The following is a 15,177-nucleotide window of genomic DNA, read 5'->3' on the forward strand; positions in this document are numbered from 1 at the left end:
GAGGAAGCACAGAGCCAGTACACGTGACCCAAGGAAAGCTGGACAGATCATGACAATGTCAGTTAAACTAATATGTTCCATAGACATCCTTGGGAAAACAATGAAGGATGGAAAGAAAAATTATCCATGGTATGACAGAAAAAAAGCACGAGTCATGCCAGCTTTTTTTTTTTATGTCAGTTTGAATGTAAAATTTGGGGCAAAATTAATGTTCTTTGTCTTATAGCTGTTTTTGTAAACATGGAAAAATGTGTCTGAAATTCAACTGGGGAACTTAACTGTCTCCCTAAGCCACTGAGTTCATAAAAATGGCATGAGTGCCTTTCTGGGGATAAGACCAGGTAGGTAGGAGACATTTTTTTTTGTTACACTTATATTCTAAACTCAAACTTACATTGTTGGTTTTTATGGACAAATTATAGGTTTATTTATTATGTTCACTCAGGAAAACAAAGTCCTCTGTTTTAATAGCCCAGCAAACATCTGATCAGAAAAGGGAGGCTTACCTTGATTTTTTCTCTAGCAAAATTGAGATACTCTTCGTTCTCATTGTCACCGATGTCAGAGAGAGCTATTGAATACCGGTCAGAAATCCCGACTCTGGCATTCACACACCACTCAACGTTGAAGAGATGTGCAATTGTGTGGATGGCTGAAGAGGGCAGAGAAGGGACACAAAGAGGGGAGAAGGATGAAACACATCAGTAGAATGGAAGGTTCTGGCCACAGCCTCTGACTCCAAAGAGAACCAAAGGGATGGGGCTTGGGATTTAGTAAACAAACAGTGCCCAATAACCCAATAAGCAAGGCAGGTCAGCTTCTTCCTGCCTGTGCTACTGTGGACAAACCATACAGAACTTCTGGTATTGGTTCCATCATTTGGGAAATGAAGGGGTTAAACGAACATTTCAGGAGAGCCCGCCAACCAATTTTTTTAAAGAGTATACATGTGATAGATTCCCAGCTTCCCTTTTTGCCTAATGTGTTTGCACTCAAATGAGAACGCACCCATGTGATGGTGTCTGCTTTATCACCTCCAGAGAGTAGTGGTGGGCATAATGGAAATAATACAAACTCATGGTCATCAGCATGAAGCTCTTAAGTTCAAAAGAAATTGCTCGCCTAACTGGGCTGCCTTCTCTGGCCTCAGTGAGCCAGGGTGAGGGGATACCTAGCAGGGGCCTCCTGCTTCTCAGAGGAAAAGGGAAGGGGAAGTGGGGGAGGAGCTGTGAGAGGGAGGACTGGGAGGAGAGGGGTGAGTAATACTGGGATGTAAAGTGGATACATTAATTAATTTTTAAAAAGAAATTGCATTCATTATTTCACTATCACTCGCCTAGAGTTTCCTAGGGGCCTGGCCCTGTTCTGCTTTGCAGTCATTCAGTCCTTCCATTAAACCAATGAAATAAGTATGTTTAATGTCAACTCATCTAAAATATGAGGGAACTAGGGCATTGTTTGTTTTAAAACCTTGCCCAAGGTCACCTAAGCCAAGTAGAAACTGAATTAGGGATCAACTCCAAGCTGTGTGGCACACATGTCTGCCTTCTTACTGGTATAGCATGCTAATTTCTAACAGGATTTTGTCACTCATTTCTTTTAAAGCTTTCATTTACCACAACTCAAAGTCCTGCAAAATCTGGTAGAAGAATCGGGAGTCAGTAAAACGCCTCTACATTAAGCTCACTTTCCTCCCTAAGAGATACACTCCCCACAGCCAGAGTAAAAGATGTTTTTGTTCACTGCTATGCTTGCCTATTTTCTGGCAAATAAATGATATAAGTTAATTCATGGAGATTGTAAACAGTTCTAGGAACATTCTTTGCCGCAACAACATTCCCACCACAATCATGATAATAATATAGAATGTACTACATATAAATACACATTGTATGCAAACATGGTATGATTATCATAGTAATAATCACTAAGGTGTGCGTGTAATAAGAGTTTTCTTAAGATACTTTCAATTATGGCTCATAATTTTCAACTATGGCTCATAGTTCTGCAGGTTCATTGCAAAGTCCATGAAGTCCACATCTGTAGCAAAACATTTGTAAAATGAATAAAAATGTTTGTGTGTTCACTAGCAGACTTTTTTTTTTTACTAAAATAATAGGAAACAATGAGGACATGAGGATAGACTGTATGGCATATTTTATTTATATAGGAAGACCCTATGGTTAAAAAAATATTCTGCCCAAGGTATGAATCCTAACATCAGGAAATAGTTTGAATGCTTTAACCTTAACTCAACCGATCCCAACCTAATGGCCCTGCATACGTATCACCAAGATCGCTCTCTGCATTTCAAATGTCTTCCAAGACTTACCGGTGTGCAGTGCTATCATCCAAGCTACCATCTTATGGAAAGTGAGGTTCCTGTCCAGTTGTCTTCGAATCCTTGTCGAGCAACACTTTGGATGGAGAGAAAAAGGAATGGTAGAAATTGTTCATGTGAACGATTTCTTTGTTCCAGATACTTGATATGTAATTCTCATAAGCACTCTACAAAGAGTAGAATAGATTTCCATCCATTTGGTTGATGACAAGGGATGATAGTCATCCCTCCCAGTTCAGATAGCCAGCTTAAGTCATTTGTTTCCTTTCCTCGTACTAGTAATATGAGGCCTTGTTGCAAATACATTTTTCACTGTTATCTAAAGTTTTGAATTTTGCCAAAATATATTTCTAGTTTTAATTAATTTATTTAGTAAACAAGGTATCTAAAACTTCATGAAGACTTGGTCTGTTGTCACATTCTTAGGATTCTGGGACAAAGATGAGTGAACGAGTCTAGAACAAGTGAATACATCCTTGCACAGTTGCTCATATACACTATGGGGGGATGGGCTCACATGTTCATTTAGGTCAGCGACATTACAAGGAAGATCATTGTCATATATTAATAATTAATATCAATGATAATAATAACTGAAAGTTACTGAGAGCTTGTGAAAAGAACTGCTTTAAGCCTTTTACATGTGTTGGATCATGTAATTCTTATACTAGTTTTATTAAGGAGGGGCCATTATGATTGCTATCTAACAGCTAATGAAACAAAGATGATTGGTTATCTTGCCTCATAGTGACTTAGCCAGTGAGTGGCACAGATGGGATTTAAATCCAGACTGTCTGAGAATAGTTTGTACCAATATTGCAGTATTTTATAATTTATATGATACCTTGACATTCAAACTAGAAAGGGAATCCGTACCCCAATGCTCTTGGCCTGCCTGCACATGTTAGTGTGCATGGGTTTGAAGCTGGAGTCAAGGTCAGTACCCAAAGCAGAGAAAGAAGAAAACCTCAGAACATCTGGCCATGTGTTTATTTTAGCTGCTTTGCTCCAAATTAAATGTACTGACACCCCCAAAAAAAATTCTTTAAAGATGTCAGTGAACTTCTAAAACAGTCTTAGGTATTGTCAATACATTGGTCTATGTATTGCATTCAATTTAAATAAGGAGGTTACTTATTTTTAATAAAATATTCCGATTTTGTACAAAAATATGATTGCATGGAAAATTGTATCTGCCCCATTGTTTCTCAGTGCACCACACCTGAAAGGCAGGAAGGCTACATAAAAGATGACACTTGGAATCGTGAAAGTACTAGAAAGGAAAACCTTAAGGATTCCAGATAAAGGAGAAAAGCTTTATTGAGTGGCCTGTGTGATCCAGATAATTTACCTATCACTTAATGCAATAATGCATGTATTCTTGTCTCTGTTATAGATAAAAAAATTAAAACCTCACTTTGGCTGGGATTCCAGTTTATTATTTGTCTATCAAAAGTCTATGCCCCTTTGCATGAAATCAGACACAAGAACACCATCACTAGTATTCTAAATGTCTCAAAATCAGATTCAATAATTGAAGTATTAGGATCCTTAGTGGACAGTGGTCAGAGAATGTAGAAGAACAGGGACTAGAGTGGCAATTACTCAATGAAGGATCCATTATCATTCAGCTGTCATTGTTATATCACTCTCTGCCTTTTAAGAGTGGGCTCATTCAAACCAGCAAACTCGTTTATAGTTTTAAGGAAATAGCCTCCTGTTTCTTAACTGCCATGTTCCTCTAGTTTTTAAAAGTCCTTCTGTTAGGCAGAATTCTGGAAGGAGTTGTAATGACCCTTTGCAATCTTCTCCCCTTGAGTGTGGATGGGACCTGTGTGGATGACATGTAGTTTTAGTTTGTTATACTATGTGGTAAAGTGGAAATCTGCAGATGTAAAGTCCAAACTTGACTTAAAGTGGAAGTTTTTTTCCCCCCTGAGTGATCTGACACTATCACATAGACTCTAGAAGTCCCAAAGAAGAGGAATTCAGAAACTTTAAATACAAAAAGAATGTAAGCTACTGTTGCTTTCTGGAAGATGAGGGCAGGTACGTGGGAAGAGGAGTATGGGATCAGAAAATGGCCTTGGAGTGACTGCTAGCTAGGAAACAGGGACCACAGACCTGCAACTATAATGAATAGAGATTTTTGCTAAGGGCCTAGAAGAGATTTTGTGTTTGTTTGGGTGTTGTTTTGTTTGTTTGTTTGTTTGTTTCATTTCATTGTACAGAACTGATGATGGAACCCAGGACCTTGTGCATGCTAGAAAGATACTCTTAACTCTGAGCCTAGACTTTCAGAAGGCTTGCATTTTTCTCTGTCTCACAGAAAGCTGGACCTCTGCTTTACACAACTTTCAGCTTGCAAATGATTCCTGTTCTAAATCAATGCATTTGTGGCAATTTGCTGCACAGAAGTTACAAATATTAACATCCTTCCTGGAGTGGTAAACTGTATTGGACTCTTAAGAATCATAGGATGAGACCTGTCCAGGTAGTGAGCAGTGGTGGCACATGCCTTTAATCCAAGCACTTGGGAGACAGAGGCAGAGGCAGGCAGATCTCTGAGTTCAAGGCTAGCCTGGTCTACAGAGTACCCCTGTCTCAAAAAAACAAAACAAAACAAAACAAAAACAAAAACAAACAAACAAAAAAAAACAAAAATAATCACAGGATGAAAATTAGTATAGTTAGCTAAAAACAGTGATAAGAAAGTAAATTTTGCCTTTATATGTATCTGTCTATGGTGACTCACAGACATACCACATAACTGTAGGACCTTATCTCATCTATTTAATCATCAAAGCTCTTTCTAGGAGGCATGTATTCATTGAGAGAGATTTTTTATTAGAATCATATGCTTTTTTGCATCATTGTGTACCTAAGTTCTCAACTACCTGTTAGCTGACTCTCCAGCTAGAGAGGGCAAGCATCCTGAACAAAAAGCAACATGGGACATATTTTTAAAAATTTTCTTTAATGGTTACTTAGTCATACAAAGAGACCACACTTTCACTGCCTTGGAAACCAGATAACTGAGCCTGTCCTCATTCGCTGCTGCCTTTTTTCTATTTTCTTACAGGAGGGGTGGAGGAGGAAATTCACTAGCTCCAGCATCATAACAAATTTGAAGAGAATCAGTATGATTTTGTTAGGCTTCCTATGGCGTCACTTCAGTCCTATCTTTATCACTAACATCAGCATCAATTAAATTTGAGAAATAATAGATGTTGATGCCCCTTACAAGCCTTTGACAGATACACTTAATAAAATAATCAATGCAGTGTCAGAACAGTGGAGTGATCTGATTGGGTAACAGTGCCCATTCAGAGATAACCATTATGACTTAAGATCTAGTATACACAAAGCATATTTTTAATAAAAAAAATTAATAAGCCTGAGCCACAGCTCCCACCAGAGCAGCAATCCTTCATTTTCCCTAAGTGCTTTTTTCCCATGTGGTCATGAATGGTAAACAAGGCATGCCGATACTAAACTTTCAAGAAAATGATCTCCTCACCACTTCCTGAAAATTGAGCAGGGTGATCTGCTGGCAGGGTCTGAAGGAAGGCCTTTACTCTCTTAGATTGCCAGGGCCCTTTCTGTTCCTCCTTAGCCTACAAATAGCATGTGTGTGCTTTGACTCACCTCTGAGTTATCGTCATCCACCTCCCAAATAGCCAAGCTGTCATCAGGCCTTAGAGCTTCCTCGGGGATCTATCCATTTGCTATTGTCCACTGACTCCTAAAAGGAAGTTTCTCTCTTACTGTCACAAAGAGGCTTGCCCAACTTCAATCAACTATCATTATAGTGCAAGGGCAATTGTTGGGACATCTTTGCAAATTTCTATGCTGTATTGAAACTGAATTTCAAAATAATGAAAAGTGGAAGTAAAATGAATTACATAGTTAGTAGGGTATACTGTGGGCTTTTGTAACTCCATCGTATGTCTGCTTGGTCTTACTGGGCTTGCCTTGCGTATTTATAAACATTTTAGGTGAAATGTCAAGAGCTAGGCTTACCTCTGCCTACAAAACTCAGGCAAAGGATCATCAGAAATATCTGCATATAGTGGCAGTAAAAATGTGTGATAAATATGAAGAATGCCATTTTGTCTAGTGCTCCTTATAATTTTGAAGGCCCATAGTTAGTCTATATCTCTTCCACAAGACTCTAAGGTCCTTAAGCTTGTGGCCATCCGTCCTTCCTCCAGTTATCAGGACACAGAGAGACCTCAAAAGGGGCACTAGTCAATAATGGACAATTTTAATTCATTACTATATCTTTTACTAAAGATATGCCTATTCATTCTCTTTTTCCCCCCAACACTGGGGATGGGACTTAAGGCCTTTGACTCTTGGCATGCTCTTCACTGTTGAGCAACAGAACTACCCAGGACAGTATACTTATGTTTAAAGGTGCAGTATTTGGCCTCCTTCCCTGTTAAAATGTCCCAGAGTCAAAAAAAAAAAAAAAAAAAAGCACAAGGCTCCCTAGGAGGCCACATGGTTAGAGGCAGAGCCATGAAGAGGCCATCTGATCCTAATACTGTAGAAGACAAAAGGCCTTTTCACCTTCCTGTTTGATTCTGATCTGAAGATTAGAACTGTCACAAGTTCACAAGTTGTTTCTACACATCAAACTGAGGTTACTAAAAGTTCAGCAGGTGGTTCTACATACTCAGGCCTAGCCTTTTCTCACAGTGTTTTTTTGGTTGGTTGGTTGGTTGGTTTGGTTTTGTGGTTGGTTGGTTGGGTTTTGGGGGTTTTGTTTTGTTTTGTTATTTGTTTGTTTATTTAGTTGGTTTGTTTTGGTTTTGGAGGAGGGTAAGGTTACACAGCCAGAGGGCTTTTTTCCCTCCAGATAAGCAGAAGGTTTCAAAGCTAGGGTCTACATGTTTCCCATCTCTAAACCTGAACCGAATTAGTTAGCACAGTGTTCCATGAACAAGTTCTTAAGTTATTATAGCCCAATCATTTCTAGACTGGGTTACTTAGCAGGTTCAAATATGCATATTAAACAGAGCCACGGGGACAGTTCAAGGTGTTTAGTTGACACATGCAAAAGCAAATAGGCTCGGGGAGCAAAACGGCCTGCTGGCTTTGAATCCCAATACTCCTGCTTGTGTTCCCACCTCACATCCTTGACTTGAGCTCCATGAAGCCTTGGTTAGCTGTGGCTGTTACAATTTCCAACTCTAGTCACAACATACTCATTTATATCCCAATCAGAAAAAGTAACTTTGTTTGCAAAGTCCACCTTTCAGATTGCCAACCTCGGAAGGGCATGTCATGCCCAGAGCGTTCCTTTCAAGGGAGGGGAAATGGGAAAGGTAACGGAAGTGGTGCTATGAAGGTACCAGGAGCAATTTGGGGGGAGGAAGAGTATAAATGAAGATGGGTGGCAGAGATACAGGGAGAAGAGGTCACAGGGAGACTCATCAACCAGAATTAAGTAGGTACAAAAATGCCCTAAGGAGAAATTATTTTGTGTGCTAATTTAAAGAAAGAAAGAAAGAAAGACAGAAAAAGAGAGAGAGAGAGAGAGAGAGAGAGAGAGAGAGAGAGAGAGAGGAAGGAAGGAAGAAAGAAAGAAAGAAAGAAAGGAAGAAAGGAAGAAAGAAAGAAAGAAAGAAAGAAAGAAAGAAAGAAAGAAAGAAAGAAAGAAAGAAAGGAAGGAAGGAAGGAAGGAAGAGAGAGAGAAAGAGGAAATTGTTTTTCTGTGTGAAGATGTATCTGGGTACAGAGCTTGGCTTTCCTCCAATTTACTACTGCTATTAAAGTTCCTCATGAGGGTCTTCACCCGTGGGTGACAAGATGCCCCAACGCTGACATTTTATATGTGCTGCTCATGGAGCATGACCATTCAAGGCAATGCAACTCTGAGTTATGGAGTAACACGGATTTCTTAACTGACCACCTCAGTGAAAACACTGCCTGTTTTTCACACTTTACTTCCTCTAAATAAAAATAGGATGTGCATAGGGATAGGGAGATTTTTTTTTTTAAAGTACCCAAATCATGTCTCTATAAAAACAGAAAGATATTGCACAATGGTGTCATTTAGCAAGCCTTCATCTGGCTCTTATATTATTTCAAAGATGGGTAGCTTGGTAGTCAGGCTTTCAATCTAGTGAGATTTCATCTCTGTGGATTCTTCTATTCAGTAGATTATTTGGAAAACCTTATGATGAACAGCTAACATTGAATACTATTATTGGCTGTTGCCATGGTTTGCAAGGCACAATAGTGACACATTAAATTAATGACTTAATAAAGAAGCTTTATCACACAGTATTTTCCAGAGATAAGGGACCTGGCTTTTTCCAGAGAATCTTAAAGGATTCATCACCATTCTTCTTTTGGTTTAGTTTGTTTGACCTGTTGTCTTGCTGCTGGACAAAGTGACTCTAACATTTTGTTCAACTATTGATGGATTTGTAGGGCTGAAGGTGGGTTCTGGGCCTCCCACATGCTAGGATAATGCTGTACTACTGAGCGACTCCCCTTCTTCCCAAGTCTTCATGTAAAATGAGACCCCTGAGAGGGATTTTAAGAAGTATGTTTAAGACAAAATGGTATTTTATAAAGTGGTGGGTAATATCAAAGTTTAATTGTTATCTACTCATCCCTTTTGGGAAAGCTGAGTGTGGTCTGTTTTTAAATAAAAACTCATTTTAAAGATTAATGGGGATTTTCTATGACTAGGGAAAGTAAGGCCAAGTGAAAGGCTATGTTGTACCTGTGACTGGCATTTAGTGCAGATATTTGGTAATTGTCAAATGCAGTGGTACTTCTTTAGCAGTACATTTATTTAACTTTCTGGTTTTCCCAGCAAAATCCTTCCTTTCTTCTCCCAGTCTTATCTTAGACATTTGCCCACCAAAATTACTGTATATTCACAGAAATAATTTGCTTTCCATTTTCCTTTAAATGTGATTTTTTACTTACACACTGTAGAATTTTAGGAAAGAGAAAGACAGAGGAGGTGGGTGGACGTGTTTGTGTGGTGACTAGAGGTCAATGTCAAGTGTCTCTCTATTGGTCTCCATCTTATTTTTGAAGCAAAAACTCACTGAATCTGGAGCTCACCAGCTCTGCAGAAGTAGCTGGCCAGGCCCCAGGGGGCATTAAACCCTTATATTTCTTGGGAATAGCAAAGCATCCAAAGTGAAGCAATGCCTTGCTGATATTAGGTTTTAAAGACTAGTTACACAAAAATATACCCTAACCAAGCTTAGGATGCTGCATGTCCTTGCCTTGAGTGACATGTTCAACCTGTCCATTTTTGGGCACTCTTTCTATATTACTTCCTATTGAAAGAATGCCGCATCCCTCTTTCTCTCATGCCAGATAGAAGCTGAGTGTCCATTTTCATTTTCCAAGTACAGAAATGCTCATAGAAGCTAAAGGAAAACAATCTAGCCATCAACTCATACATTGGCTAAATATCCTTTGCTTTTCTTTTGGTGTTGGCAATTCAACCCACTGCTTCATGCATGGTTGGCAGGCACTATACCATTGAACTGCCTGCCCAATAAATGCATTTAAATAGAGTGCAATAAAGGTTGATATAGAAAGTTTTATATTATTTCTCATTTTTTGAGAATCAGATTTTCTCACCACACCCATGCTATCTTCTCCATATATATAATACTTTTCTATTTTATCAGCAAATTCTAGGTGTTGATGAATCCTCACCTGCCCATTGTCAGGATACCTTCTCTCCAATACTTTCTTTTATGGGACACACCATATTTTGCTCTGTGCCATATTTATTTGAACATGTGTGCTAAATAAGTATCACTAACTTAATTTTCATCTTCATATAATGCTACCAGTAAAAAAAAAAATATATACAGAATCCTACAGCTTGAAAATACTTCCTGTACATCAATGCACCACTTTAATGCCCATTAGAGTGTTTATATGAAGGCAAAAGGGACTCTGGGCACGTAGAAAGCTCTGAAATCTCTAATCTCATGGAGCTAGCCACTCTTTGCATTTCTTTCTTTTTGTTTTGATTTGCTTTTGTTTTTGTTTTATAAACAGGATCTCACTATGTAGTTGAAGCTGGCCTAGAACTCACTATGTAGGTTGGGGTGGTTCCAAACATACATAAGATATGCTTGTCTCAGGCTCCTTATTTTTGGAATTATAGGCATGTGCCAATATAGGAGTAAACTATTCCTAATTATATTTTATTATAACATATTGTTTTGTGCAGTGATTGAATTGCTTGAGATGTTATACAAAAAAATATATATATTTTCTCTGACATGATTTTAAAAACATTCTTGAACTCTTAGTTCCTAAATGTCATATGTCTGGCTCATAAACCCCTACGCATGCATATTTACTTCATTACTATTGTTGGTATATGTTTGTTTAGCCGCTTTTTTAAGTTTCCAAGTTAAATGATATTCCAGGAACTTTTGCCCTCAAATAGTATAATATATGTATGGATGGATCTATATATGTATATGTGTATGTGTATGTATAAGTAGATGGTGATGCAGATGTACATGACGTATATCACAGCATGTGACGTGACATAGCTCATGAATATTCTACACAAGATGAGCTTTACAGAGCATTGCTTGGCTCTTCCTTGGAAAGAGCATTTGGTGTGATGGTCAACAATGTGAAGCAGTAGACAGAGTGTTTGCTCTTACCGCACTGGAACCCCTGAGAAAGGAGAGCAGATTTCGACACACTGGCAGCAGGATCAGCATACAGTTGAAATTCAGGCAGGCTGCAGGTGCCCGGGCCAGAGCCAGTGCTGACTATATGAGAGAGGAGAAGCAGTAGAGAGAGGCTGGTGAGCAGAATACCCGTATTCCTCTTCCCCAGAGTCTCATCATGGGACCCTAAAAAGCTCCTCCAAGAGATCAGGAAAGAAATTTCCTTCACAGCAGAGGAGTTTCTCTTAGGAGCTACTTATATGTTTTGTTTTAAACTTGAAACTGCCTTTTTACTCCAAGTCAACATTTTAAGTTCAAACCTGAGGAGAAGTGGGTGGGATACATTTACTTTGACTTCTTGTTTATTCACCTCCCAGACCACAGTTTTTAAATTTTCCTATGCACACTTTATCACAGATCTATCTTTCCACCCAGTTCTCCATCAGAGAATATCAGGTGTCTCCTTTATTTGCATTGTCTTATCCCCTTGAGACAAGGTCTCACCTTGAACTGGGAGCTCACTGTTTTTTGTTTAGTCTGGTGTTCAGCAAGCTCTGGGGACCCTACCGACCCAGCTACTCCCTTCCTCTCCCAGTAGTGGAGTTATAGGTGCATGTGACCATGCGAGTTTTTACATGGAGGTTGGGGATCTAAAGTTTTGCCCTTATGCTTATGCGGCAAGAACTCCTATCCTTTGAGCTTCCCCCACCCCACCTCTTATATATTGGATACATTTTTAAAGTAAGTTGCATGCATCGGCTTACTTCCTCCTAAAGCTTTAAGCACATATACCATTAACATGAGGTCAGTATCAAAACTAGATCTTTGATTTGAAACGAAGTTCCCTTAGCATTTAGTCCTTAACTGTAACTTAAGTTGGTATGGTGTAACACTTGGGCAAAATCGGTTTAGCAATATCTAAAGATGTTGCCTATTTATTATATAGAGAAAACAGATCACCATTAATGCATTAGAGACCATTTTAATAGTGTCATGATTGTTTGATATGAGTTATACACATGATTATAACATATTATTAATGGAACAAATGATGTGTCCCAAATGTGCCACCAAACTTAAAAAAAAAAAAAAAAACCAGAACATTCCAATTGTCACACCAGAGCCACCCTGTGGCTCTCAGTAAGCTTTCTATTCTTCAGTAAGCTTTCTATTCTAGACATTTCAATGTTAAGCTCAGCACATATTGGTGGGTAGGGATGTGGCTAGGACCCTCTGCCATACTTCAGCTTGTTACACCAGCAGGCCATAAAGGACTCTTGCCAAAGAATTTCCAATGGGGGGATAAAGCTGGTGGTGTTGTCTTAGTTGGTCAGGAGATTTACTCAAAAACTTAACAAGGAATATGTGTGAATACAACGGACTGCAAGCGTGAGCTGGCCAAGATTGCATGAGGCAGAAGTTATACTTACCCCAAGGAGTTTTCGAGTATAATTATACTTAGGCCCATCATCATAAACCTTGTAGTAGTTGATAAAGAGGAAGACATTCAGCCCCAACCACACCAGCTGCACAAACAGGAAAAGTTGTATGAGGTTTATATCTCTCAAGAGGGAGATTCCATATGAGACTGGAGGCAAATGAAGGCCAGGACTTCCCCAAGTTCAGACTCTGACAGGGCTGGGTGCACCCAGCTCAGTGCCAGCTCTTTCCTATTACAGCGCCTCTACACTTTTCTGGAACTGTCTTTACCTTCCTTCATTGTTTTGTATGATTGCTTCACTACCTGGTCAACATACTGAATTAATTTCAGTCTCTCTTGTCTCTTTTCTCTTTCCTCTTCTTTTCATCTTAACTTCAGACAGGTAACAGTGATTGGGGAGTAAAGAGCAGATGGAAATAAGGTATTGTTCTTGTCTCATGACCTGTAGGAAATTGAACTCTGTGCTCACAGATGACAGTCACCTGCAGCACACACAGCTTGCTGTTGGATAAGTTTTCCTTAATTTTTAAAGGACGGAATATTGAGTGTGGGCAAGGGGATGAAGGTCATGGAATTTAAAAATAAAATAAATGCTCTAGGTTTTAAGTTCACATTGATCCCAACAACAAACTTATCAAGGAATGATACTGCTCAGTGTTCTACTTCAGCTTCATGGTGTTTTTCCTTAAATAGTAAATTATTAGTTATTAGTATTAACTATTGAATACCCATGGATGCTTCTTAGCAGTCTCTCCTTACGCAGAAGGTTGCTATAGAAACTCCATGTTGTATTACGTTGCTGTGCTCCCTAACTCTGGATTGCTAAGCCATGTTTTACTTTCATGTATATGCATAGGTAATTTAAAAGGTCACTTCCTGAGGAAACCGTAATTCGAATGAAAGTTAGAGTTCAACTTGTTCCTTAGCTGAGTCACCTGCTCTTAAAGTGGTAGCAAGGACGGAAGACTAGAGTTCCCAATCCTCACGCGTCTATATTGCATTAGCATGGTGGGTTGGCATGAACAATGTTTCAATAAAATATTTGTTGTTTTAATTTTAACCATGCCAATAATTTATTAATTTCTTTAGAACTCTGACTCTGTGCATTAATTACATGGTTAATCCTTACAAAACTTCCATTCATAAGTACCTTTTAATATCATGTTTCATGAGCTGTTAGCCAACAATATTTAGATAGCACATTTCTTCCTATTCAACTCATCCATAATTGTTTTTCTGAGAACACTAACTTAAGAGTTCAGAACAGAAATCAAATAGCTATTAGAACCTTCTAAAATTGCTTCTTATATATGGTTGCATATTATATACATACTTTATATGTGTATAAAGTACATATAATACAGATACTTCATAGGTATGAAACGAGATAGTTTATTTCAATTCTTTTACCTCCATTTGTTGTAAAATTCACAAGTTACTCCAGTTTGGACTGCACAGGGAAAAAAATGTGCTTGTTTTAAAAAGAAACTTGAGAACTTTATTTTGGTGTTATGACTGAAATAGAGCCAACTTTCCTATCTACAAAATCCATAAGAATAAATGTTATTCAGAAAACAGTAGAGTTTTAATTGACCATTTAAAGCAGTTAACATAAAAAGTGAAGAAACTTACCCTTGAGTAATTGAAAAAACTTCTCACAATTAGAATTTTTAGTATGAAGTATCTTTTATGCACTCTGGTAAATGCTGGCTAACTTCATAGTCTTAGGAACTCAGAAATAAACTATGAAAATGAGAGCTGCTGATGCATATTTTGTATCTTTAACTTTTTTGTTTTGTTTTGTTTTGTTTTTTCAAGACAGGGTTTCTCTGTGTAGCCCTGGCTGTCCTGGAACTCACTTGGTAGACCAGGCTGACCTTGAACTCAGAAATCCACCTGCCTCTGCCTCCCGAGTGCTGGGATTAAAGGCGTGCTGGGATTAAGAAGCCTGGGATGGGAAAATTAACCGAATCTACCTGCAAGCAGATGCTTGTTCCCAGAGTAAGTATATTTCTTAAGCAAACAACAATAATAAAAGCCATTGCTCTAGTTCACATTCCAAGAGAACTCCAACATATCAAAAAATGTATGTTACCTGGTTTGGGTACTTACAATGACAAAGATGGAGAGTCCTTCATTCACAGCCCAGTTCCCCATGTTAGCAAAGGTTAAGTGTTGGTTCTGCCTCTCTTCTCTACTGTGCTTCTTCTTCTGATGAGGAAATGAAAACAGCAGCTTTGGGGCAATAGGTTTCCTTTTCTATTATCAGAAATTAGCTAATCATTGGCCAACTGAAAGGCTGTTCCCATAACAAATTTAAAACTTCAAACCACACAAAAACTACAGAAAGAGAAAAGATCTTGTGATTCAGTCACAAGTAAATACACTGGAAAATGAAAGCTACTGCTACAACTCAGAGACGATTTGTCAGGTTTTAAAATTTGTTTTATTATTCATAAGATTATCTGTGTAGTTTGTGGGTGTATTTTAGACAGTGACTTTTTTTTTAATAATAACTAGTTATGTAGTTAGAACTTTCAAGTTATCCAACTAGCTAGATAAAACACATGTTCTTCTCACAGGCTCTTCCAACAATACTGATTCTCATTGGGTAAAGTTAAAAAGGAGTGATAGATGTTAGTTATAGGATGATTATCAGATGCCAATTTTATATCTTAAAATGGATATAGGTACCTAAAATGGTATCATGT

At 38.4% G+C, this 15,177-nt stretch overlaps 1 protein-coding gene across 2 annotated transcripts in view; it reads right to left on the bottom strand.

Annotated features, from left to right (window-relative positions):
* Cybb (cytochrome b-245, beta polypeptide) overlaps positions 1-15,177 on the bottom strand; it is a 52,515-nt gene that overhangs the window by 19,376 nt on the left and 17,962 nt on the right. Inside the window, exons 2-6 of one of the 2 annotated variants that reach the window (XM_006527565.3) lie at positions 14,579-14,677; positions 12,456-12,551; positions 11,017-11,127; positions 2,333-2,417; positions 507-652 (exon numbers count right to left, since the gene is read on the bottom strand). In XM_006527565.3, the coding sequence (XP_006527628.1) occupies positions 507-652; positions 2,333-2,417; positions 11,017-11,127; positions 12,456-12,551; positions 14,579-14,623 (483 nt within the window). In that variant the 5' untranslated portion in view covers positions 14,624-14,677. Of the gene's footprint in view, positions 1-506; positions 653-2,332; positions 2,418-11,016; positions 11,128-12,455; positions 12,552-14,578; positions 14,698-15,177 lie in introns of those variants that run through there. The other variant, NM_007807.5, reaches the window with a different exon arrangement.

The sequence above is a fragment of the Mus musculus genome, chromosome X (assembly GCF_000001635.26).
Source record: "Mus musculus strain C57BL/6J chromosome X, GRCm38.p6 C57BL/6J".
NCBI lineage: Eukaryota > Metazoa > Chordata > Mammalia > Rodentia > Muridae > Mus > Mus musculus.